The 24,622-nt window shown below is 45.0% G+C and overlaps 1 protein-coding gene across 21 annotated transcripts in view; it reads right to left on the bottom strand.

Moving 5' to 3' along the window:
- Window positions 1-24,622, bottom strand: part of DOCK7 (dedicator of cytokinesis 7) — a 117,323-nt gene that overhangs the window by 8,555 nt on the left and 84,146 nt on the right. For 8 of the 21 annotated variants that reach the window (XM_063342737.1, XM_063342740.1, XM_063342748.1 and 5 more), the window contains 17 exons: window positions 24,123-24,293; window positions 23,220-23,359; window positions 19,524-19,693; window positions 18,543-18,697; window positions 17,441-17,623; window positions 16,795-16,930; window positions 15,532-15,628; window positions 15,066-15,083; window positions 13,008-13,104; window positions 11,979-12,113; window positions 11,146-11,298; window positions 9,044-9,202; window positions 8,682-8,782; window positions 7,557-7,749; window positions 6,999-7,142; window positions 5,868-5,999; window positions 4,819-4,833 (listed from right to left, as the gene is read on the bottom strand). In XM_063342737.1, coding sequence (XP_063198807.1) covers window positions 4,819-4,833; window positions 5,868-5,999; window positions 6,999-7,142; window positions 7,557-7,749; window positions 8,682-8,782; window positions 9,044-9,202; window positions 11,146-11,298; window positions 11,979-12,113; window positions 13,008-13,104; window positions 15,066-15,083; window positions 15,532-15,628; window positions 16,795-16,930; window positions 17,441-17,623; window positions 18,543-18,697; window positions 19,524-19,693; window positions 23,220-23,359; window positions 24,123-24,293 — 2,199 coding nt within the window. The remainder of the gene's footprint in view (window positions 1-4,818; window positions 4,834-5,867; window positions 6,000-6,998; window positions 7,143-7,556; window positions 7,750-8,681; window positions 8,783-9,043; window positions 9,203-11,145; window positions 11,299-11,978; window positions 12,114-13,007; window positions 13,105-15,065; window positions 15,084-15,531; window positions 15,629-16,794; window positions 16,931-17,440; window positions 17,624-18,542; window positions 18,698-19,523; window positions 19,694-23,219; window positions 23,360-24,122; window positions 24,294-24,622) is intronic. The other 13 variants (XM_063342741.1, XM_063342757.1, XM_063342751.1 and 10 more) reach the window with 3 other exon arrangements.

Below are 24,622 nucleotides of genomic sequence, written 5' to 3'. Positions count from 1 at the left end.
CAGACACCCCCGAAAAGTCCCCACACAGGAGCCCCCATCATCCACTCGCAAGTAATTGCAGGATTGGGCCCAAGTCAATGTCCAGTTCACTCACACACACACACACGCAAGTGCTTTTTAAATAGCATGTCAACTGGAGGGTGTTACGTTCTCTTCTAGTAACTAATGTCTAGTACGGAGGAGGGCCAAAGTCACTCCTGGTGAAAGCAGATGCAATCCACTGTATCATGTACCTGCTTCCATTTGAGCCAGTGGTGAATTTGGCCCAGAAATGCAACAAAAGTAGAGAAACAAGAAAGATTTTTGCTGGAAAAGTAACGAAGAAAATCTGATTAAGAGAGAGAGAGAGAGAGAAAGAAAAACGCTTTAAAAATAAATCACACCTTTGGTTTTGTTAAAAAAAACTCACGCTGCATGCACAAACCAGAAATGCCTTTCAGCAGGAAACTCTAAAATGTTCACCTTTACTCTCGTGAGAAAGTGTGATGTAGTACACAACGCTTAATGTTTCTGAATCTGGGCTAGTGTTTGGTTTCAAACAGCACTTAGAGATGTCCTGACTGCCATGTATGATTTTTTTTTTTTGGTAGTATTTTGCAAATCTTATGGTGATGGTGAACATAATCTATGGAAGGCAAAGAGGATGAATAAGCCAAACTAAAATAAAAAAAACCCTTAGGCAAACTACAGAGACTAAAAAGCATTGTCACGACATGCCACCACCTGGCCTGGAGGACACTCTGGAGCATCATGCCGGGGCTGTGCCTTTTTGGGGCGAGGGCTGCTGCCCACCCCAAGGGCCTTCAGGAGGGCAAAGCTCCTTGATGCCCAGCTCTGAAGTGACCAGAGCCAGCAGCAGCCTTGCTTAATACCCACGGGTCACATCTTGGCTTCACCATGGGACACTGACAGATAGAAAATTAATCAGCTCTGCTCTGGCAAGAGCGTAGACACACTTAAGAAAACAAGGAGTCGCAGCGAGAGTTGCTCATATGCTTAATGTGGCGCGGGTGGCTCCTTGGACCCCCTGCTCTAGCCCGGCTCCCCCAGAGAGGGGCTTTTACCCAGCCCCACCTGGCAGCACAGACCACAGGGTTTCTTCACACCATCCCCAGAAGCACCTCCCAGGGTGTAACCCCCAGCTGCAAAGCTATTGGAAGTTTTATTGGAAGTACCATCTGGCAACACCTGGACTCCACTGTCTTTCTCCAGTGCCCTTCCCTCTGGACCCATACAGGAACGAACACCCTACTGAACCCTTAATTTACTCATCACTACCTTCCCAAAGCCACAGTTTTGGACAATACTACCCATGCTGAACTCCCTTGACGCCCAGCATTTCCAGCTTCCTGTGGTATTTTTTTTTTTCAATTCAATCCTAACTTTAGTCAGAAGACTGTGATTCCAGGATTCCCTTCCCAAAGCATTTCCCATGTCTGCCCAAAGGGAATTGCCATACAAAACATCTCCCCAAACCTTACGCCAGAGCCTGGACATGCTCCATGTGGAATTTGGTGGGATCCTGCCCCAACCCATGGGAACAGGACAGGCCCCAGTGATGGAGGACATGCTGCTGCTCTTCTAACTCACGTGTTTTTTCCTACCTACTTGGCGAATGACTTTCAGGCTACAAAGTGTTTGCAGAACCTGATCCCCACAAGGTATCTGCCACATGGACATCTGCCCAGACACTTATCTGTTACAGGCAGCATACATTTACGTTGCTGTAAAAATAACAGCGAGTGAGGAAGAAAACGCTGTCTGTTGATCAGCATTAATTAATAGGGAGTTCTGGTGGCATTTACTAAATGCATGAAATAAGAGTAATGGGGCTCTGGGAAGTCCCAGGAATGGTAGCAGCAGGGAAGCCCGGTGAGATTCAGTGCCTTTGTGTGAAAGCAGCTTCCAACTTATATACCTGTTTCATGGGCATGAAGACCAGCTGCACTGTCTTTTCCTGATAAATCCAGTTGCTGAAACTCAGTTATCACAAGGATCCCAGGGGGAAAAGCCAGCAGTGAGGAGCACTGCTTGGCCCCTCATGCGACAGAAGCATCTCCCCCACGAAGCCCTGGATCCACCAGCCATGACACGAATGTGACTCATGTTGGGGGATCTGTACCTGGAAGCAAAGGGCTGGAAACACACTCCTCCGGGAGAGCAAACATCTACGGTCCCTTCCATACCTGACACAGCCATTCAGTAGCTACCAGCCCCCTGAGATGAGGAGAGCTCAATTTCTTGCCTGGCGTTAAAAATACAGGATGGCTCTGTACTTTCAATTGAAATTTAGCCAATACCAAAGTCTATCTAATTACAGTACTGAAAACAAGAAAAATAACTTAAAAATACTCCATGGTCTTGTTTCTGAAAAGAGCTAAAAATGCAGATATGAGGGAGAAATTATTAAAAGCATTTTATCTCCTATTATTTTATGAAAAATAATAGGTCTTTGGGAGGAGAAGAGAATGAAGGTGAACACTGAATAGCCATTACAGAACTGGCAGAGCAGATAACAGCCACCATGATTTATGAAGGTTCATGATTTGTTATTATGCATGGTAAATACCTTTCAAAATTGCTGGGAATAAAGTTTTAAGAGTTATCTCTTGCACGCACACAAAAAGCTTTGCCAACAATACTTGAAAAATCAGAGGCAGGAGTATCATCCGCTTTCTTCACCTACACCGAGCAGCTGCCTGAAGGCAGAGTCAGCCCGGAGTATGTAGGAATAAAAGCGACTCTTTCATACACACTGCGCAGAATGCAAAATCCAACCATCTTTACCAAACTGAGCATTGTTATTTTCTTGCTAAATTTTAACCCAAGGGCCTCTGCAGTGTTGCCAACTATTACAAGTCTTCCAATATTGATGTTCTGAAAGTACCACCAGCTCCTGGAGTCCCGCTATTCGATGGCAACCTCACCCTGCGCACTTTAAAAAGCCTTTTTTAATTTTCGTGGCATAGCATGAAAAGATTTTTCCTAACAACTTTCCTAACTGGAAAGTAAACTAAAAGAATTAACTGAACATTTATTCAATGAACAAAACACACAAGCAGAAAAACCCACCGCTTGGTATGTTACAGCAGGTCTCAGAAATGCACTGGTGCCATTCGGTGCTTGTAGTTGGCAATACTACTTTCCTTGTGACATGAGGGGGGGTCCCGCTGTTGGCATAGCTCTTTGGTAAAATGAAATTGGGGGTTCCACAGTGTAAAACAAAAAAAACAAAAAGGGGAGGGGGAGGGGGAAGAGAAAGGGAAGGGAAGGGGGGGAAAAAATTCCGCAAGTAGGAACTTACCACAACAGACAATAGTAAGAGTGGGGAGGAGGGTCAGCAACCAGGGCGATAGAGGAGAAAACAGAAAGTATTTAATTAGGGAAATTTCAAAAAACAAACAAGCAGCAAACTGGCAGCAAATAAACTTCAAAATAAAAAAGGGTGCGCATCAATTAAAGTATTTAAAATAAGGGGAAAAGGGCAAAACATGCAACAAATCTGAAAGCTACAAAGCACAAAGATCAGAAAAAGTGTGGCAATGAAGGAGCACGATGACAGACGAGAACAGAAACCATGGCTGTCTTTTACCATGCAGTAAAACATGACTGAGTGGTGTTAGAATCATAACCAATGACAGGATTTTCTTCAGGGGTCGATTTAGGGGCAGACGACTCAAAAGAGATGCTCACAGGCCGTCAGCTTTGTTGGCTACTGACCACAGCTCATTGACTCTCCTAGGACACGTACTCTGGATTGCTGTCCCGCCTTATCTGCTCCGACTTTTCACAGGAACAAGCAAACGATTTACAGGGCCAGCCCTTAAGTGTCAGGGGTTACTTTTAAGCTACTGAATTTCATTTCTTGCCAGGCCGGACTTAAAACTGACGTTCAGACATCACCAGCTCAAATTATTTGCGTCACACAATGCCAAAGAACTTTGTTCTTGGCCCCAATTTGGGAAGCGGGGCCTTAAATGCTCTCCTGTGGTGGAAACGTGGAGTGAGATGGCCCATACCGAATTGCCTGATTCACAGAAAAGCAGAGATTAACCGGACAGCTAAAGATTAACCAAATAATATAACACCATATTCATAAAACATTTAAGACGTCTTCTGAGCCTTCTCGACGCTCATGTACCCAGTGTGTCGACTGGACTAGGGCCCCAGTTATCAAACTCGCTGTGCTGTGTGCCACTGCGGATGAAGCCGACTGCTTTGTCTATTTTTAATCCAAATGTGCGGTTCTCATGGTGTACGTTGTAGAAATGTGAGCAAACAGCCTGAAAAGCACAACTGACTCCAGTTAACGCAACCGAGGTCTTTTACTGCCCGGCAAACAGCTACGTAACAAACTGATTGCTCTTAAATGAACAGAAGGAAGCAGCCTATCCTCTGAGACACGGTCTGCGCGTGCAGTAGACCGGTTTTGTGTTTCAGCACCTCTGAGCATTATTGCTTAAATCGACCCCTGTGGGTGGGGTGAAAATATGGTATGAAGGGATGATATTCTGTGTCAATGCTGATGAAAAGAAATATAAACAAATTATAAAAACAAACTAGTGATGATACAGTGGCTCATTCACCAAAGAACCTCATTAGTGGAACACATCAGCATCCATGCACTACCTACAGCTTCTTACGAAGATTTTCCTACTACATCCACAATCGGTTTATTGGTATTTCTTTGGTTAATGAATTGTTTTAACAGCAGACAGCAACAGAAATACCCACAACTAGCACATGTGGGCAAGCGTTGGCGTGAGTCATCTGAAAAATCTATTAGTGTTCTTTACTAACTAAAATGGAGTTACCTACCTCCCAGCCAGTACTCTGTGTAATAAAAAGTAAAAAGCGCATGTCACAGAAACCAAAAAAAAAAGTTTCAAAGGCCAAAACATGACGATCAATGTAAGGTATCATAAACCTGAAATGGTTTCAATGATTGTAAGTCATCATGCATCCAAAACGGCCTTCTCTGGCCTAGAAAGACACTCAATGATTGTCCTCTATCCATGCACTTAACCTCGGGAATCTGGCAATGCCAGGACATGGAGAAAACCACCAGACCCTCAGCTGGATCCCATGGAATCTATGTGCTAATCAACATCTACTGAGCAGCTGATGGCAGCATAAGGGTAAGCACACCAACAGCCAAACGACGGACCCAGCAGCCCATGCCCAGAAAGCTGGTTGGGGTGGGGGGCTCAGAGTAGCACTGGCATGTACCAGAGGAGGGTCTGCCGAGTGCTAGCCTGCCCTGATGGAAAGGCATGCACCCCACGGGCCTCTCCTAGAAGGTAACACGTGCTTCTTAAGAGTTGCCAAGTGCCCTCGTCTCCTGCTTAGCTGAGGTCGGTTGAGCTTTGTGAGGGTTGATAACTTCTGATGTCTCTCAGCAAATGCTCAGCACCTGAGCCGGTGGGGTTTGCACCATCTAAGTTTAGAAAGGTTCCTTCAATTATTTATCCACCATATGAACAGACAAATAAAAACCCAACATTTCTGAACATTACCTACCAGGCTAAAGGCAAGATACAGTGTTTTTCCCAGAAATACAGCATGCAAAACACAGGTTAAAATAAACATCTGAAAGGATAAACTGACAGATGATTGGAGTTTTTAACTCTTGGATATTTCTAAAGTTACAACGAAACTTGGTATGTGATGTCTCTCATGTTTCTCATGTTAAATGTCCAGAGAGAAAAAATCCTGTTGGCGATCCTTGCATTTACCGTGGATCACCATTTGACAATTCTCGTGTAATCTGATTAAAATGTTTTTTCCCTAACAAGTAGTTTTTATTTGCACTGAGCATTTGAAGTTTCTTCACAATTCCCACTGCAGCTGAAAATTCAAATCATTACCTGGTGAACAATCTTGCTGAATGCTTCTTGGAGTTTACCATGAATAGTAGATAGCTTCTTGGCATCTCTATTAGCTTCATGAATAGGAATAAGGACTTTGTAAACCTCATTAACTGCTTCATACATGCCAGCCTACAAAAATAAGGTCCATCAGATTGCTCCATCAATTCAACAGCAAGAATGATACATACCACCAGCATCTAAATTATAAAACTGCAAAATGAAAAGGTGGCACTGTGACGTAATCAGCACCTTTTCTTAAAATACACCCATATGCGAATGGAATGAAATAAAATCCCCAGTCGGCTTTGGAATCAAGAGCCTACTGCATTATACGTTGCTACTTATAAATGAGATCATTAACAGAATCAAAACTGGGGCATTTTGGATGGATATATGCACAAGAGCACAACAAGCTAAACAGGATCCTAACCAAATCTATGGGAATGAAATGGGAAGCTTAAGGGCACAGTACAGCTCGTTCTATTTAGTGCATCTTCAATCTAAGTGACTCCGACATCCAACTTTTGGCACTCCATGAGATGGGCTTTGTGAAGTTTCCTTAGGATGTCTCTAAGGGAGGGGATCCAGCCCCTCACGGGCAGCAACACGGCATCGCACGGTTTGGGCAGCAACACGGCATCGCACGGTTTAGCCAGCCCACAGCTGGGGTTCAAGCTCTTTGCTCTGGCGTTATTGCTGCTTGTACTTTAACCCGCTGAATGACGTTTCATATTGTGTTGCGGGAAATAATTCACTCACTTTCCTTGGTTTCTGATGGATACGCTACTACCAGCTCATTAACATCGCTCACATAAAGCTCTCAGCCCACTCTTTCTGAAGAGGAGGAACAACATTACAGCCTTTCTTTACTGTTGTGAGCGCCCAAATGTGCGGTGTTGAAGTGGAAGACACTGGAAACACACAAAGGCCTCTTGGTCCCAGCTCCCGTTCTTTGCACAGTTTACCCCAGAGGACAAACTGAGCTGCCTTGAACAACTAAAGCTCCCAATGCTCCATGCAAATCAAGTGGTTACAACAGAGTTATGCATAGAGAAAACATTTTCCCTCATATTGCGCCTCAGTATAAGATTGGTGAAAAAGATAGGTAAAGAAATTAAAGTCTTCTACCATGGAGAAAGATGCTGCAGCCTGTTCCAGCAATCCCACCAGACCAGCTTCTGTAAAATACTTTCCAGAACAGATACCTTCTTCATCTGGTGATACAACATCATCAGAAACTGCTGACTCTTCCAAAACATTAGAAGATATGTTCTATGGAGATATAATGTAGACAAAATACTTTTACTCAATTTAAACAACATTCAAAACTCTCACTACTTTGAAATGCTAATATTTTTAAAGAGGCAGCTCTCACATGCATTTTATTTAATTTCCTTCTGAACCAGCACTATACTTCAGCACGTGCTTAAGCTAACTAGACTGGACTACCTCCACGTTCAAAGCTACGTACGTGCTTGTTTGCTCTACTTAGTATTGTCCTGATTAACATTACTAGTCACGGGAACTACTTTCATCAACTGCACCCACTACAAACTGGTTAGATCAAACCAAACAGTAAGTGCAGTATGAGTACGTAGGCACGCTAATACCTGGCACACGGAGATAGTCGGTATCTCAGCAGCAGATGACAAAACCCAAAAATACATTATGGAGGACAACTCCTACCTGAAATGTAACACACCCTACGGGGAGGTATTTTCGGTCTTCCAGCATGCTTAGATATTCAGCCACCAAGGCTGCAGAGTGGACCAGGCACTGGGCTGATTCGGCGTGATTGCTCCTCTCGGAGTGCTTTCCAGCCATGTTCTGCAGCCACGTCAGGCGCAGGTCAGGGGAATTCTGATAGCCCTTTGCAATCCTAATGGAAAAGAAAACCTCTTTATTAGTATTTAGTTACTTCTGCTTCAATAACAACCACCCTCAGTGCCAGGCTGTGTAGAAACACATGAAATAAGCAGCTATCTAGATGGAAAGTTACCCTAAATGACTTATAGATTTCTGAGCCAGGTAGTGGTGGGGAAGCACCTGCAGCTACTCCCTGGTGGCAGAGTGATTTTGTGGGTGACTGCTGAAGCTCTTGACAAAACTCATATTTCGCTTGAAGACTGGTAGTATGCCAAAGATGTGGGATAATCTCAGCAGATCTGCCTGGTTGCTTACGACAAAATCTTTGCTGCCTTGTAAGAAGCCTTCAGGACCATTCGTGCAGATAACACCATGCAATTTGGTAGCTGGGATCTTAACATGGCTCTGGAATATATTTTTTATATGGAGACCATCATATGTACCACCACAAAAAAAGCCTTTTGTGCAAGCAGGTCCTTAAGTTTTCCCTGATGCAAGCAGGGAGAGTTGCCTTTACTCAGGTGGAGGATGAGATTGTCAGAGACTTCTGGGGAATGGAAACTGCTTTTATCCAAGATAAGCTACATAAATGCCAAACAAAACCTATGAACACCACATTCAAGCACAACAGACAGGTCCATGTTGGTCCATGAGCACTAAGACCAAGAACTGCTCCAAAACCAAGCTCTAAAAGGGCTCAAATATGCATCATCTGAGTCCAAAAGCAAAGAGAAGCAGCTGTGTTGGTTTCAGGGGAAATGTGAATCATGGCAAGCAGTGCAAAACAGGTTTAAGTTTAAAGTAAAGTAATTGCTAATAAAAAACAAGTAATCAAAGTTAACAGCAATACAATACCTCCCACTCTAAATACAGGAAGCGGAGCACTGACACCCTGCGGAGCACTGACATCTACCGTCCCTACAGTGCAATGGTTATAAACTCTACCTGTACATCAGGTCAATCAGCATTTCTGGATCTTCCTGGTGCTCCTTCATTTTAACTGTGTCGGAGAGGATCATATGGAGGTTGAACACCAGGTCCTGGACCTGTAAAAAATATACTGCTGTCATGAACTGGCAACGGGATTTGAGCCACATACTACGTCTGGACCACAGTCACTCTGAACCTTTGTGTGTCTGAACCTTGGTGTCAGAAATAATCGGGAACCTGAGTTTTATGTACATAGGTGATACAAAAAACCAATTACCTCCTTCAGGGAATACATGCAAATTCCAGCTATAGATGGAGGTTTAAGAACAGATTGTTAATGAACTACCATTACTTTTCTTTTACCTGATTTCTCTTACCTGATCAGGAAACGTCGTCTCCCTAAGTTCCAGATCTTCTTCAGCATACGTCAAAATAGTCTTCAGGGAACGTCGCAAAAATTCCTCATTGAAGTTCTGGGATGTCCCCACCAGGGATGAGAGCGACATGGTCACCTGCATTTTCACTCTGGCAAAGTTCTGCAGCAGAGAAATTGTTATTACATTTCAACAACCTGGAGATGCTGCAACGGTCTGCTGCACCATCAGTGCTCTGGTCATTGCACCCTCCTCCTGACAGACACCTGATACAAAAAAAGACAAGTTTTGTGAACAGGACTGCCACAGAGCAGTGGCTACGGTAAACCTCTGGTGCTGCTGACTTCATAATCTGATGACAGCATTATTAAATTCCAGGTGAAGGTTATCCTGCAAATTTTTAGTTTTCTCTCCTTCTCCCTGCTCTTCTCTCAAGCACCCTGAACAGGATGATGCGTAACTCCCTCTCGTGAATACAGTCTTCATTCTAGACGCTTGCTTTTGGTTTGGTCCAGCCTAAAAACTGGAGTCACCGTTAACTCATTGCTATCAATCCACCAACAGTCCCTGGGCCAGAACCAGTGTGTCCCTCCAGTTCTGCTGCTCACCGTGGGGGACTGTAACCAAAGCAGTGTCAACAGAGATGTCTGGAGGAGCGATACACACCTACATCGCTGCCTGCAAAGTACCAACTGGAAGAGTTAAGTCCGGGTATTTTCTTGACAATTTAAAGTGCGCATGGGTGAGTCAAGCTAAGGTATAATTAGAGGTAAGATATGAATGAAGACAGATTGCTAACTCACCTCCACTAACAGAGCCCATTCAGGAAGGACACACATACTAGCTGTGCCCCAGAAAGGGCTGTGTGGCTGCTTCTGCTCTCACCTAGAGGTGTGCGAACGCAAGGCAGAGGGGAGTTCCTCCAAACAGCCCCCCAAGCGCACACTGTCCAACCCGAAGTGTATGCAGACCTTCCAAACCGACAGGCTGGGAAGCTCTTGCAGTGGATATTCTAGGCATCTCTCTATAAGCCAACGCAAGGGGCAGCTTCCCTGCAAAGCGATTCTGGGCGTACAGGTCAGGCTGGAGACTGGACACTCCTGCTGTGCACCGACCAACAGTGGGAGGCACTGCATACTCGTTTCGATGGTAAGCTCTCCAACAGCCTTTCTCCCACAGGAACACAGAGAATCATAGAATCATGGAATCATAGAATCGCTGAGGTTGGAAGGGACCTTCAAGTCCAACCATTAACCTACCCTGACAAAAACCACTTCTAAACCGTGTCCCTAAGTACCACATCTACCCTTTTTTTAAACACCTCCAGGGATGGTGAATCCACCACCTCCCTGGGCAGCCTATTCCAATGTTTAATAACCCTTTCAGTGAAAAAATGTTTCCTAATATCCAATCTAAACCTGCCCTGACGTAATTTGAACCCGTTTCCTCTTGTCCTATCACTTGTCACCAGGGAGAAGAGGTCAGCCCCCATCTCTCTGCAACCTCCTTTCAGGTAGTTGTAGAGGGTGATAAGGTCTCCCCTCAGCCTCCTCTTCTCCAGGTTAAACAACCCCAGCTTCCTCAGTCGTTCCTCAGAGAGCTGCATCCAGCAGTCCCCAGCCAGTTTATATGTTATAACCTAATGCATAACCTTACGGAGATGATGAAGGGACTGGAGCACCTCTGTGCTGAGGAAAGGCTGAGCCCTGGGGCTGTTCAGCTGGAGAAGAGCGGACTGAGAGGGGATCTCAGCAATGCTGATCAATATCCAAAGGGAGGGTGGCAAGACGATGGGGCCAGACTCTTTTGCGTGGTGTCCAGCGACAGGACAAGGGGCAATGGGCACAAACTGGAACGCGGGAAATTCCATCTCAACATGAGGAAAAGCTTCTCTCCTTTGAGGGTGGCAGAGCCCTGGCACAGGCTGCCCACAGAGGTGGTGGAGTCTCCGTCTCTGGAGACATTCCAAACCCGCCTGGACGCGTTCCTGTGCCACCTGCTCTGGGTGACCCTGCTCTGGCCGGGGGGTTGGACGGGATGATCTCCAGAGGTCCCTTCCAACCCTGACCATTCTGTGATTCTGTGAAGTGCAGCAGGATACTCACGTTCCCAATCTCAAAGTTTTGCCTCATCAGAAGGTAAAGAGAGGCACTCGCATGCGACCGTATCGTGCTGATACTGCTGCTACAGTGTCTCAGGAGCCTCAGGCACAGATCTGCACACTGCTCAGTCTCTTCTTCAAACAGCAGCTCAGGGAACTAGAAAAAGCAGCACATGAGAACATTAGTGCTTGGACAGACGGGAACAAGCGCTCAGACAAAAAGGCCAGGGCAATCCTCAGCAAGGAGCACACCCTGGCATTAGAGGAAGTCCAATCCCCTCTGTTTTGAGGGGAATGATGCTAATTTGAATCAATTCAGTTTTACAGTAAGGCAAAAGCAGACTCCCTAGTAGCACTGTAAGGCAACTCATTTTACCTACCCCCACTTGCTCCTAGATCTACAGTCTTAGACTGATTTACACCAGGTCCAAAAACTCAGGCTTGAAACTTCAAGCTTTTCCCAGTATACCTCCAGAAACTAGGAAATTGTTTAAATTATGGGCCCAGTAAAACAAATCCATTTTAAGTGAATTTCATACAGCTTAAATTCCACCTGTGCTTTGTACTCCATGCTGTCTAGGTGCCTCTGCCCACTTACTGCCGGCCAGCAGGAACCCACACCAAACTGTACCTTTGCATGCTGCCGTCAAACCCAGAATGCAGAAATATGGGTACTGATCACGAAAACCAGTCGTGTTTTATCAACCCCCAGACCACACTTGCTGAAAGGTCATACTGCACAAAATAATAAATGCCTGGTGAAGTGCAAGGAAGAAAACAGCCCCATCCTCCATCAGCGCCGCTCAGGATATATAATAGCATCCGCAGAGAATTCACCTTTGAAACCAAAGCCCTCTGTGTGGCGAAGCAGTGCTGGAGATAAAGTGCACTTTGGTTGCAGGCCATGCTGTGCAGAAGCACTTTCAGCACTCCGCCCAGGATACTCTCTTTGGACTCCGTCACAGAAACAGTCTGCAGTCAAAAGTAAAAGAGTTGCATGAGCAAAAATTAACCTCCCCTGTGTGTTTGGGTGCGTGTGTAAGAGAGAGAACAACTCCGCTGAAAAGCCCTTTGGCATGGAGAAATTACCCACTCAGCTGGGCCGGCGAAACAGTCACATTACTGAATCAGCCCCCAGGTAATGCAAACCTGACCCATGCGCTAAAGCCAGTGGAACGATGGTGCTTTCCACCCAATGAGGCTCTGACCTTTGGGGATCTTGTTCTACTAGAGGGGAAGTCTGTAGCTGGCCTCCAGGTGGATTTGTTCAGGTGGAAGGTGCAACCTTTGAGATTCCTGGGTCTCTCTGCAGCTCAGAGGCAGCTCTGGTAAGTCTGCTACTGCCCGCTTCCAGCCCGTGCCCAGGTTTCATTTGTACTGAAAACAGGGGACAAAACTGCCGTGTGTCCTGTCCTCGCTCATCTGTGGGGAGTGTGGAAATAGCTGGGCTGCGCACACAGAAACCTGGAAGCTTTCCTGCCCAGTGCAAATTAAGCATGGATACAGGATGGTGACCTGGAAGCCAATGACTCGAGGCAGCTTTGGGAAGAACTAGAGGAATGAGTTAGAATAGGGCTTGGAAATTTTTATAGTTCATTACTGAGTTTTTGAACAACCACTTCTTACACTGCAAAAAGGGAACAGCTTTCAAACAGCCTGAAGGAAACTACTGCAACGTAAAACCAGATCGTTACAGGCCAAGGATTAGGAGAGGTTATGACCACCCTTCCTGCTGCAGCGGGGGAGTTGAACAGTTCTGACGGCATTCAGGCGGTTAAGACCGGCGGGAAGGTTTTGTTTAACAAAATGCTGCCAGGCCGGGTGATCGTAATGCTGTTACATCTCGTATTTTCTTATCATCCTTACCTGTACAACTATCTCTAGTGTATCCAAAATAATCAGATTCGCTTCCGTTGCAAGATTTCCATCAATAAGTGCCTCATGTTCTATCTCTGCCCTCGATCTAATCAGAGAAAAGAAAGCAGTAAAATTAATTTCTGATTAAGAAGTAGACCTACCTGTTTTCCAGTCAAAAAAAATTTTCACATTAGCAGGAAAACCCCCAGTCACAATGCCTATATTTATTACTGGACAACACTACAAGGATATTTCAATGCATCCATTAAAAGGACAGGAAGACTTGTTTTTTTTACATAAACAAACTTACACAGGATTTACGTTCATCATGCTAGGAGAGCTCACACTACTTTCTGACACCTCCTTACTCTCCCAGGAACACGGCAACAGTTTAGAATCAAAGTCCAACTCGAAACTGGTTTAGTAGCAACATTAGGCATGCAACAGCACGACCAGGAACAGAAGGTATGGGTTTATGTTATAGGCCATGGACACAAGGTGGTGCCACACGAGCTTGTAGATCTGCGCCGTTGATCCCAGCAGCTAGACTGGTTGCAGCACAGAGCACGTACTGTGAGGGTGCAGCCTTTCTCCGTTTAAGCTACATTATATTACAGTTCTCGAAGAATATCTTCCTTTCCAAGGGAAAAAAAAAAAAAAAAAAAAAAAAAGGGCACAATTTTGCTGGTATATGCCAGGCACTCACTTTCCTGGAAAGGCTCACAAAGTTCATGCACCCACTCACGCCGGTGGCCCCAGCAATTCAGCAGCAACCACCTAATTTCAGTGGCACGAGCTGCATTTGGCAAAGATCCAGCAGTATATTTAAAGAGCCCAGCTACGGCCTGTCCTACCACAGGTGCCACCTCCAACAGACTCATGCCAGGCCAAATCACAGCGGGAGTGTGACCCATGGGAACTGACAAAATCCAAGCAAAATACACACCAAAGGGGACGGCAGCTGCCTCGGCTCTGGGACCTGTATTGCAGCAACCCTCCCCTGCCACACTCTGCTTCCTCTGGGAGCTGGGTCACACGCTCATTATCTACTCTTCAGGCTCCACAATATGAAGGCTTGGGGCCTGGCCTCACATAAAATAATATCATCTGCATAAAATAATACCACCTGCAATTAGCTGTGCACAATTCTTGGTGCGAAAAGCCTTGCTTATTAGGTTTCAAAGGGCCAGACTCTACCTACACATGCAGGACACACTTGCAGTGCCACAGGAGCGGAGTGCGATGGACCCAGGTCACAGTAAGCAAGTATGGGTTAAAAAGCAGGTCTGTAGAGTTATCTAAGCAGGTTATTTTGTGGGGCGAGATACCATCCTTTGACCATCAAGGTACTCCACAGCATGTGCATGAGGTCCTCCTGGGAAGAGGAGAGGACTCAGACCCAGTGCCGGCAGTGAACTGATGAGTTCTTCAGGCCAAATTTTAATCTGGTGTAACTTTGTCCACAGAGCTGGAGTTGTGCCAAGGTGAAATTTATCCCTACATCACTTCATTAGTAGGTCGAAACACACCGGTCACTTGGCTTTCCCAATACCTCAACGGGACTGGGGTCTCAGACAAGAAGTCACTCCTTGACATAACAAGAGATTACATTCTTGTGTCGGACAAAGCAATTAGAAGCTGTGAAGATGTACTTTCAACTTCAGGAAGCGTCAATGTCTTCAAGGGTAAAATTTGGCCTGCCCTCCACCTGGGCTCTGAGGACCCCAATCTCCAGTTTCTTCAGAGCTTTAGTTGGGCTGAGATCGCCTTCCTAGGATTAGGAACATTTATTTTGCTGGGAGGATGGAGTCTGCAGGTAGCAATTTGAGGAAACAGAAAACGTGCACAGCAAAGCTCAAACACAACTCCTGAGCCCTCCAGATTAAACCACATCAAGAGAGGGCATTTTAAAGGAAACGGGTGTAATAAGCAAAAAGAGCTCATTCCAATCAGTTGCACACACACACTGAAAACTTCTGCCAAGCATCACAAACAACGCTGTGATGATTGAGTCTGCAGATGTACAAAATGGCGATTTAGAAGGACTGCACACCAATGCTACAGTACCTGGCTGGTTTGTGGCTTCTAAAAGCACAGCACATGTGGAAAAACAATCAAAGTGATGGATTAGGGCAGGAAAGGAAAGCGAGCTTTGACAACTCCAGAATGCTCTTATGGAATAAAGGAAATATGCCATGAGATATATATGCTATCTGTGAACACTGTTAATGGATCTTCTCTCTAAATTACAGCTTACTACAGCGTTTTAAGAAGGTAATGGATGGTACCAGTCTCTTTAAATCTCATTGTAAAATCTAAGAAAGCAAGGGCCAGTGGAAAAGCGAAGAGTTAGACAGGGCAGTGTTGGACTAAAAGCTCTTTGCACACCACCAGCCCTGTTCCAACTGAGGCCCCAAACCTGCTCACACGAGAGCAAAGTGGACTGATGCCATTGACCTTCTACGGGGAGAGAGACCCTGCGTTCTCACAGGCACTGTCACATTGTTAACGTAGAAGGATAAGGCAGAGTTACTTGTCAAGCTTTTCTGTGTTTTGACGCCAGTGAGTCATATCCTTTCTCCATCTCAAATTCTCTTGACTTCCAAACGCACTCCCAGAAGGACTTCTCTCTGCGGGATAATATTAAAACAACAGCAGTCATCTAATGCTAATTTTTTCGCATGGGTAGCAACTCTAGATTTGTTCACAAGTGAGAGGTGACAGCTAATTATGACTTCTTAGAGCCCAAGGCTGTGGCACTCACCCCTAATTCTGTCCCTGCTGAGTGGCATGAGAGGCAACTTCTCTTGCAGCGGCTTTGTATGCAAGAGAGCAATCAGCAACGCAGACCACTTTGTGCGTTTGTGAGCTGCCACACGCCAGCACACGCTCCGTTATCGCAGAGCTAATGGAGAGAGGCGGCTGAGATACTCAAATGAGGGAGGTAGCTATCAGGGCTGGTAAGAGAAGCACCTTCCCTGGACTATATAAGGAGCCTGGACGTGGCAATTCTCAGCAGTCTGACATTGCTGTCCCCAGCTGTCACACAGTAATGTTCTCAGGGTGGTGCCGAGACCCGCATTCCTACCTCACAGTCTTTTTTACATCTTTATTCTCACTGCTGGGAGGGCAGGGGAATTTCAAGTAATAAAGGCAATCGGGCCAGATTAAGAAAAGAAATACAAAGGTCCCCATTTCTCTGAAGTGATTCATTAATTATGGCTCTAAAATATTTACTCAGCTCAGCCCACAATGACTGGCAGAGTAGGTGACGAAGCCAAAGTTATGATTCTTGTCCTAACCCCTGGGCTGTCCTTCCTCCCAAACAACACAACAAGCAAAAATCATCCGAAGGTGCTTGTGACTCCAACTACTGGCTATTTCAAGCCTTATTATTAAGTTTTCAGAGCTATCACAGCAAGACCAGGCCGTTTGTTTTCCACTCTGATCCTTCCACAGGACATACTAGAAGGTGGCCCTGAAAGATGCCACACTGGAAGCAGTTCAGGCAAGAACACCCCATAAATGAGACGTGATCACACGTACACAAAAGCAATCAAGTAACAAACTGCCTGTAGATGTAAGTTCCATCTACAGGCAGGTTATTTAGGAAAAGCATAGAGATTTTGCAGACCCAGTGAAGTATGCTGCAAACTGCAAACAGCTTTTTCCAGGGGCCCCTTTGCCTGAACGTGTTGATGGGTAGTATTCCACACCACAGACGGGTGCAAGTAATTGTTGGTGACGGGAGTAGCAGCTTTTGGAAAAAGGGGACAGCCCAGAAGACGTTACTTACCTAGCTGTCCTCTGCTTCTTCGGACCATTTCCTGCCTTGCCCCTATGCTTCCCAAAATGGCTTCTTCAAGTTTGGCTCTCATGTCTTTCGACTTCTTGAATGTCAGACTGTTCATTCTTTCAAATACTTTCTTGCCCTGCAAGTTGCAAATGAGACCATGAGGGAAGATTCTCTCAATCTGGGATATTTCCCAAGCATTCAATCTGGGATATTTTTCTGGGATATTTTTCTACGCATTAACAACTCCTGCCTAAAGACATACAGTGAGAAAGGAATACAGGTTTTGCTGCTAGCTAGATAATCTACCCAGACTCCAGCATCACTACAGAAAACTCTCTTCTTGTTGATAGTAAGCAAAATGGCCAAGAGCTATCCCCTCTCCCTGCAGCAGCTCCCAGATGAGCGGCAAGCAGCGTAAACTGCTTCAGAAGTGAAACAAGGCGCAGACACTTGCACGGCTGAAAAGTAAACATGGAAAAAGGCTAGAGGTCACACAGAGACGTGCTTAGCCTTGGGATTTTGAATACAGGAAATACTTAGGAGAGAGCAGGAAATGCCTTTCTGCAGTCGTGTAAAGGATGGGAGTATAAAGTTCCATGGCAAGCCCTAGAAAGAACTTCAGGAGGTTTAAACAATATAGCGGTACCTTGTATTCAAAGCAGGATACGCAAAGATAAAGCAAATCCAGCAGGCGATTGAGCTGCAACACCGACAGGTCTGTGAACCACTTCTGCAAGACACTTTCATCCGCGTTCTTGAGCACCCACAGCAGACAGATCAGGAGGCTGCGGCTGGACTCTGTTGAGAAGGTGGAGTGCTGCCTGCCACTCTAAAACAGACAGGTCAAGACATTTGCCACACTGTCTTTCACACCCAAACACTTCAATCGTCACTAAAAGGATCTCCACCAGCTACCACCCCAGCCTAAATAATTACCAAATAGGAAGAGAAGGTGAATAGAAGGGGAATAATTTACTAACAACCAGGAGATACTCATTTCTCTTTCTCAACCCAACACATCAGTGGAGCCCAGAGATAATGAAGCCACAAGGGCGAGGCAGCAGTTTGAACCAAAATAATCACACTGTATGAATGAGTTTCCGTTCAGGCAGCAAACACCCATTTCCCTCAAGATGCCTTTAATAACCTGCAGCAAGTTAACAGTTAAGCAGAGGGGCTCTATTCATTATCCATTCATACATGTATGTATCAGTGTCTCACTTTAAGTGCACGTAAAACCCAGCAAAACGGGGTCCTGATGCAGGAGTAAAGGGAGGAGGTGGGAGAAATGGAAGGGCCTGCCTGCTACCGGAATCGGGATTCCCTCCCGGTGCAGAGACCAGAGGAAACGGCCCATTTATGTCTTCAGCTAGGTGGGACCTAGATGTGGTGGGAAACTTTGCTTAGGGCTTAGAGCTCATAATGACCATTGCACTTCACAGAGCTTTTATCAGATTGTTTCAGAAATAGAGAATCTTTATCAGAAAAGAGAATTCTTCCATTTTCTGAGGTTTGTTGATCTTTATCCCTGCTTGGCATTTTCTTATACCCTCCCTGAGACAGGCAAAACAACACGCAAACGTGATTTGTTCCCCCTTGTCTTTCACCCTCTGCTTCCCTGTGTAACACCCAGCTGCAAACTGATATGAGTCCCTACCACATGATCAGCCCCACAGGACCTGCATGCGTAAATATTTGCTTGTTGACACAGATTGAGGGTCAAGGAATAGGGAGAGGTGGCTTTGTACCGATGAGGCGAGTAGAAAACTGCTGGGCCGGGTGAGCTGAGGGACCGACGTTCCTGCGATGGCCATGGCAACTGTCTGGCTTATCATGCTTCCACCCTCGCTTTCGTAATCATCAACGGCGACGCAGCTTGGCCTCCCTCGCTGATTGTGACTCTCTGCCGAGAAACACGTGCATCTAGTCAATCCCCACATCCAAAGTTTCTCTCCCCAGCCTCCCTCCGCAGTGCTAGTTTCATTGAACTGTCTGGGAATGCAAACTGAAAATCATCACGCTCATGGGGTCCTGCAAGCAAACAGGACTATTAGTTGAGGTCCTGCAAAGCAAAGACAACAACAATTTTCAAATGCAACCTACGCAACCTCAGTATCCAGAACCCTTCTGAAAACAGACCTTTTGTCCCTTTGAATACTTCACTCCAAATCCTTACTTGCAGCTTTATTGTGTCATTAGACTTAAAGGATGTAGAAGACTACTCCAAATTCCAAACTATTCCAGATTGGACTCCCTGCCCTGATTTGAAAAAACCCACCTCTGCTGCTCTCCAGGACGCTTTGCAAAGCACCCTTGAAACGAACTGCTGAGAGCACATACGCAGAGGAAGAAGAGGAACCCTGCTTATCCTTTGGAACTGTTTTGCGAATCGTACAGTACGTGGGGTGACTTTTTAATCAGGTCAGAGACACGGAGGGATGTTGGCTACAGATATACAGCAGCCAGCCAGATGCAAACTAAAATGCATTGCTATTTTTTTACTTCATGCAAACAAGTGGGCAAATGCAGCTTTTGAGTGTTAACAGTCACTGAAGATGCAGACTGCATTGATTTCACATCAATGGATGTGAAAACATGTCAAAGCTGTAATTCAGAAATAGAAACAATCTCATCTGGCAGTAAAGGCTTTTGTAGTTCCATTTTAGAACACAAACACTCGGGTCTTGTGAGCAGAGGAACGTATATTCAAAGCACAGAATATGAAATACCTGTAAAGTCATAAAGCTGAGGCACGGTTTCCATGATCACGCCAATCAGAGGTAGATACAGCATTGCCACCCGGGCCTTTACCTGTGGGTCAGCGTACCGCGGATCCGAGTCGTGACTGGACAGCAAATTGTGTACCATATTGATGACCTTCTTATGCAATCCAAATAAACTGTTAAAAGAGAGTTGGGTCACGCAGATTAGTTATTATCTTCAAAGCAAACTATACTTTGTAACTAAGGGGCTTCAAAAAAGAAAAAAACCCTGGGTTTTATTTTTAACTTCACGTATTACATGTATTCTTTGATCTCCCACGTATTTTGCAAACAGCTGGCTTTTCACTATGCCGTGTAAAATGTACAAAAAATACCTTGCCGAGGTGCGCACCCACTATAATGTGAATATTCTCATATTTTCCATACAAAACCAAAGCCCCAACTACTGCTATGCTCAAGTATCGAGTCTACTAAAGACTGTTAGGAGAACTTATGAGAATACAGAAAACAGGGAGAGAAACTTGAGAGGACAGTGGGTTTAGTGAAACTATTCGTTGTGTTCTTTTTTTTGCTTCTATTGAACGTCATTTACAGAGAGAAAAGCCCTCCTAAGACAGAACATAGCTTTTATCAAACGATCAGGACATTTCTGCTTCAGTTCCCGGACCTCCCACATAATTATTCAACCAAATGAGTAGACAGGTCAATAATTCCGAATAGAAAATGTGAACGAAATGGAGGGGCAGAAGGAAAAATGGCAAAAAATGGCCTTCCTCATTATTAAGATGCAAACGATGGCAGGGCCCAAGCACCATCCCCTTCGGCAGGGCTCCCTGCCTGAGCCTACACGGTGAAAAAACACAAACTCCCCTGAATCTCTCAAGAACTCGCTCTGCTCCTTTCAGTTCCCTCAGCCACCACACAGAGGCCAAACTCTCTCAGAGCAAATAGCGGGTCCCCACGTAGCTATTTGCTTCTGTAGGCAAACCAGGCCAAGAAGACAACTTTACCCCATGCATGAAGCAGCCAAGGAAGCTCATACATTAGGCATTAGCAAAACATAAGCTCCAATGTTCAGACCTGAGGTATTAAAACAAGTGCTGAATTTCAGGCAGTATCCACTTTACCTGAAAAGTAGAGTTGAGTCCTGGTTAAAAAAGACAAGAGGCTTTGACCGGATTGTTGGGGGTTTAAAACAATTAAAAAAGACACCAGTTAGGAGGACATTAGCTAGTTGTAGCTCCACGTCTTTCCCGTGCTTTTTAATCAAGCCGTAATGAGATCCCACAATTGCTTGTTTGTGTAATTAGCGAGACCCTCAACAACTAGGAAGGAAATGTGTATTTAAGTGACTGGTTCTTTCAGATTAACGTTAAAGAAAAGTCTTTGTATTATTTTGAAGGAGTGGCACCTAAGTTGTGTTTCTAACAGTTCAAGGGAAACTATCCTGCCGGCCACAGAAACCACATAAAGGGGAAACACACCCAAACAAAGCGGCACAATTCGAACCTAGGGATACATGGAGTTCTCTTCACTTTTCCAGAACAGAGCAGGTACCGTGGTGGATCGATCCATAGCAAAGAGGAGGAAATGTGGCCCACTAATCTTTCTGGCTGATAATGCGATGAATTGATCTTGCCACCCTCCAACCGTCCCCCCTGTTATCTCAGCCCTGGCCTGAATTTGTGTCAATACTGCACGCTTTTGGAAAACCGACTTTTGTTACTGAATAGAGGGCCAAATTCCGATTTTCTCACTTCTGTCCCGTAACATCAGCCAATATGGGCAACATGGGCACTATGAAACGAGCAATACGAGTTAATAACCAAAGCACCACCGCGTTGTTTGCAGAGACAATCTGTTCGGGGTCTAGCTGCTTGGACTCACGCTCTGTAACTGCCCCATTCAGCTGGCCTCCTTCGTCTGCTCGCCAGATTGTCTTTTAGACTGGAAGTGCTCTGGAGGAGGACTGTGATGTAGCACAGAGGGATCTATCTAACGCACCACCTTCAGGTACCAGGGTACTGCAGTCTTTTCTGTCCAGCTCAATCCAAGGAGTTCTTACAAAATGGGGGAGCTAAAATTTAACATATTTTGCAAATGGCGCAAAAAGAGCAAGGACGGGACACATTTAAGGCTCTGTATCGCCTATCAAAACCTAAGGCAAAGCTCTAACACAACAAGGAACTAGAAGGACATCCCTCTCCATTCCTCCTGCATGATAATGCAACTGGGAACAATTCTGAGCTTTTTCCAATGGTGCCCTAAACATTTTCGTGGCAGGCATGTCTGAACCCCCTACTAATAACCCGCTGGTGATAGTATACGACTGTTAACATCTTCACATGCAAGGGAAGAGCAGATCCAAACAGACTGGTTTACTTTATATGGTGGATCTACCAGGGCAAATGCAGAAGATTGAAGCCTGAGAACAGCTGATAAGCTGCAAACTACAAGTCATTCTGGAAAACAATAAAAACCAAATGCATTGCCACCAAAATCCAGGAGCTTTGTTCAAAATGCATCTCCAGAACTGAACTGGTATCAGCGGGGCTTTTTCTGTCCAGACAAGGTCTGAGAGACGAGCTGTTTCCCCAGTGGACACCAGCAAGATCATGCTGATCGCCCCTTTGTGCAGCTGGGCAAAGATTCCCATCCTGGTCCGAGCTTAAGTGCTGAGAACAGCAAGGTGAGAGACCTCAAGTGGCAGGTAGGTGAGAACAGAAAGTTTGTGAAGAATAAGGGCAAACACGGTCAGAGACTGGACCTGCTTTCTAAGCACTGCGCAGGATGTTCCTACACTACAAAAAGATTTCTGCAGATGGTGTATATAGGTAAAGATTTGCTGGTTTTTTCCATTTCAGGCCAAACAAATGAGACTGCAGTGTGTTATGAACACATACAAGAAATATTCTAATTTATGGCATCGCTTTCTTCTCCAAGAGGAAACAGAATGAATGTTTAACTCCTGAGACCTCTTGGTAAAGGGGCAGAATAAACCATGAATCACCAGCATTTGTCGACTCGGCTGATATTTTTGAGTCCACCTTGAGAAAAATGCCTGCGAGATAACTTAGGACTGTGGAAGCAATCAATAATTTCCATTGCAACCCATTTTAAAGAGGCAAGGCAGAATACAGCCCTAAATAACACAAGTAACAGACTGGATGTCAGGACTACAGGCTGCACTCCTACTTCAGAAAATTATTTGCTGCACAAGCCAGGCAAGTCACCGACCAACTCTGCACGCTTCACTCTATTTGTCTATTTATGTAACCAGCAGGGGCCTCATCAACGCATCATTTATGTTTAAAAAGAGCTGGGAGGACCACAGGCGAAACGCATTGTAACATTTAAAACCACCAGCAACAGAGACTTCCTAAATGTTGAAAATTATTTTCTTGTTACAACTGAGAAAAGCTATTTTCCCCTTAGAGCTCCAGCAGTGCCCCTGTGGCAGCTGGGGGCTCCAGCAGGAACCTCTTCCCCTTCTTCTCAGCTGGAAAAATGTGACTGAAATCATGTTTACGGAGTCAAAGCTAAGGAATTAAGAAATAGAAGGGTAGGGAGAAAGAAGAGGATTCTTAAAGAACTGGTTTCTTATCTTCTCAGCTCACAAATTTAAATCAATTCTGGCCGTGCCGTTTGCTTGGAATTACAGAAAACTCTTGGGGGAAAAAAAAAATAATTGTAAAGATTTACCCTTCTGCATCAGGATCTAAAATGACAGCCAGTTCCGTTAACACAAGCCCGGCCAAGTAATGCTGTTGGCGGAAAGGCACAGACAATTCAAACATGTTTGCAATCTTCTGGTCTTGGACATTTGTGGAGAACCCAGAACTCTGTGAAAAAATCAAGTTTCGGACGTTGCATAATGAGGCCCCTTGGAACACAGAGTCAAAGCTTATCAAAGACAATAGAAGCGGTTTTCAGAATTAAAGACAATCTCACGTAAACTACCTTTTCCCTTTTTTGTTTGGATCTAGGCACAGCTACTTACGTTACATCCAAGCTCACTAACTCTTCTATTAATTGTTTGTTGTTACCATCTTCCCACCCACAGGGCAGGCCTTAGGGAAGTTAAGCCAAATAACCTTTAAAAGTAGATTAACTAGTTAAACTTTTAACTCAGGTATGGACACTCTTATTCAGGCTAAAGAAGGTTTTAATTTGATTTGGTTTACGTAATTTTGCAACTAATTAATCCACTTGAATGACACACTTGCTAATTCAAATTACTTTTTCTGAGCAGGCCAGGACTAAGCTACAGTGCGCTAGAAAGATCTTTGTTTTGTAAGAAAATAGTAACACTGGACAAAGCATTTTCTTTAATGGCTCATTTATGTTCACATGTTTGTCCAATATAGGAGGAGAATACATCCCTAAGGACAGTGTATGGTCACTACAAGGACAGTGACATGGCATTCTTTCTTCAGTAATAAAAGGTCAAAAGAAGTCAAAACCTATGTGGCAGGAAAAACTAATTTCTAAATAAACACTTCCAAAAAATATTAGTAACCAGAAGCTAAAAATACAGGTGATCCAACTGCCTCTCAGAACAAAGCTCAGCTTGCATTTCCACAAAGGATCCTTGTCAGAGCGTACCTGAGAAGTTGCTGAAGACACAGATGGTGATGGAGATGCAGGTGGCGTGAGCAAGCTGCAGGGTAAATTCAAGGTGACGTAGTGCTCATGGCTGCAAATGATGCGAAGGAAGTCCAGCCTCAAAGACGCCAGGTTACTTGGATTTGTTAAGGAATACATCTTTGAAGACACCTGGCAAGTTTAGCCCATAAAAATGCAGTTAGCACCAAAAAGAGTATAAATGCAGCACGAGCCCCCCTGTCCCACCACTGCTCCCCAAAACCACTTCCAAAGCAAGAACTGAAGAGCTCGATATCATTAAATGATCACTTCCACATCACTTCTTTGTACTACAGATTAAAATTCTGATGTGCAGGAGCCATACACGTCCCAGCCAACAGCATATATATCAGTACAAGATGCATATAGCAGCCATATTTCTATAAGCAGATGAAGAACTATGTGCTTCACAGCCTACCGATTTCAGCAGGGAGTTGTGAGAAGCAGGACCACGCGGTGTG

This window comes from Chroicocephalus ridibundus, chromosome 8, assembly GCF_963924245.1.
Source record: "Chroicocephalus ridibundus chromosome 8, bChrRid1.1, whole genome shotgun sequence".
Lineage (NCBI taxonomy): Eukaryota > Metazoa > Chordata > Aves > Charadriiformes > Laridae > Chroicocephalus > Chroicocephalus ridibundus.
Note: the sequence above shows the minus strand (reverse complement) of the source record. Positions and strands in the feature narration are given on the sequence as shown.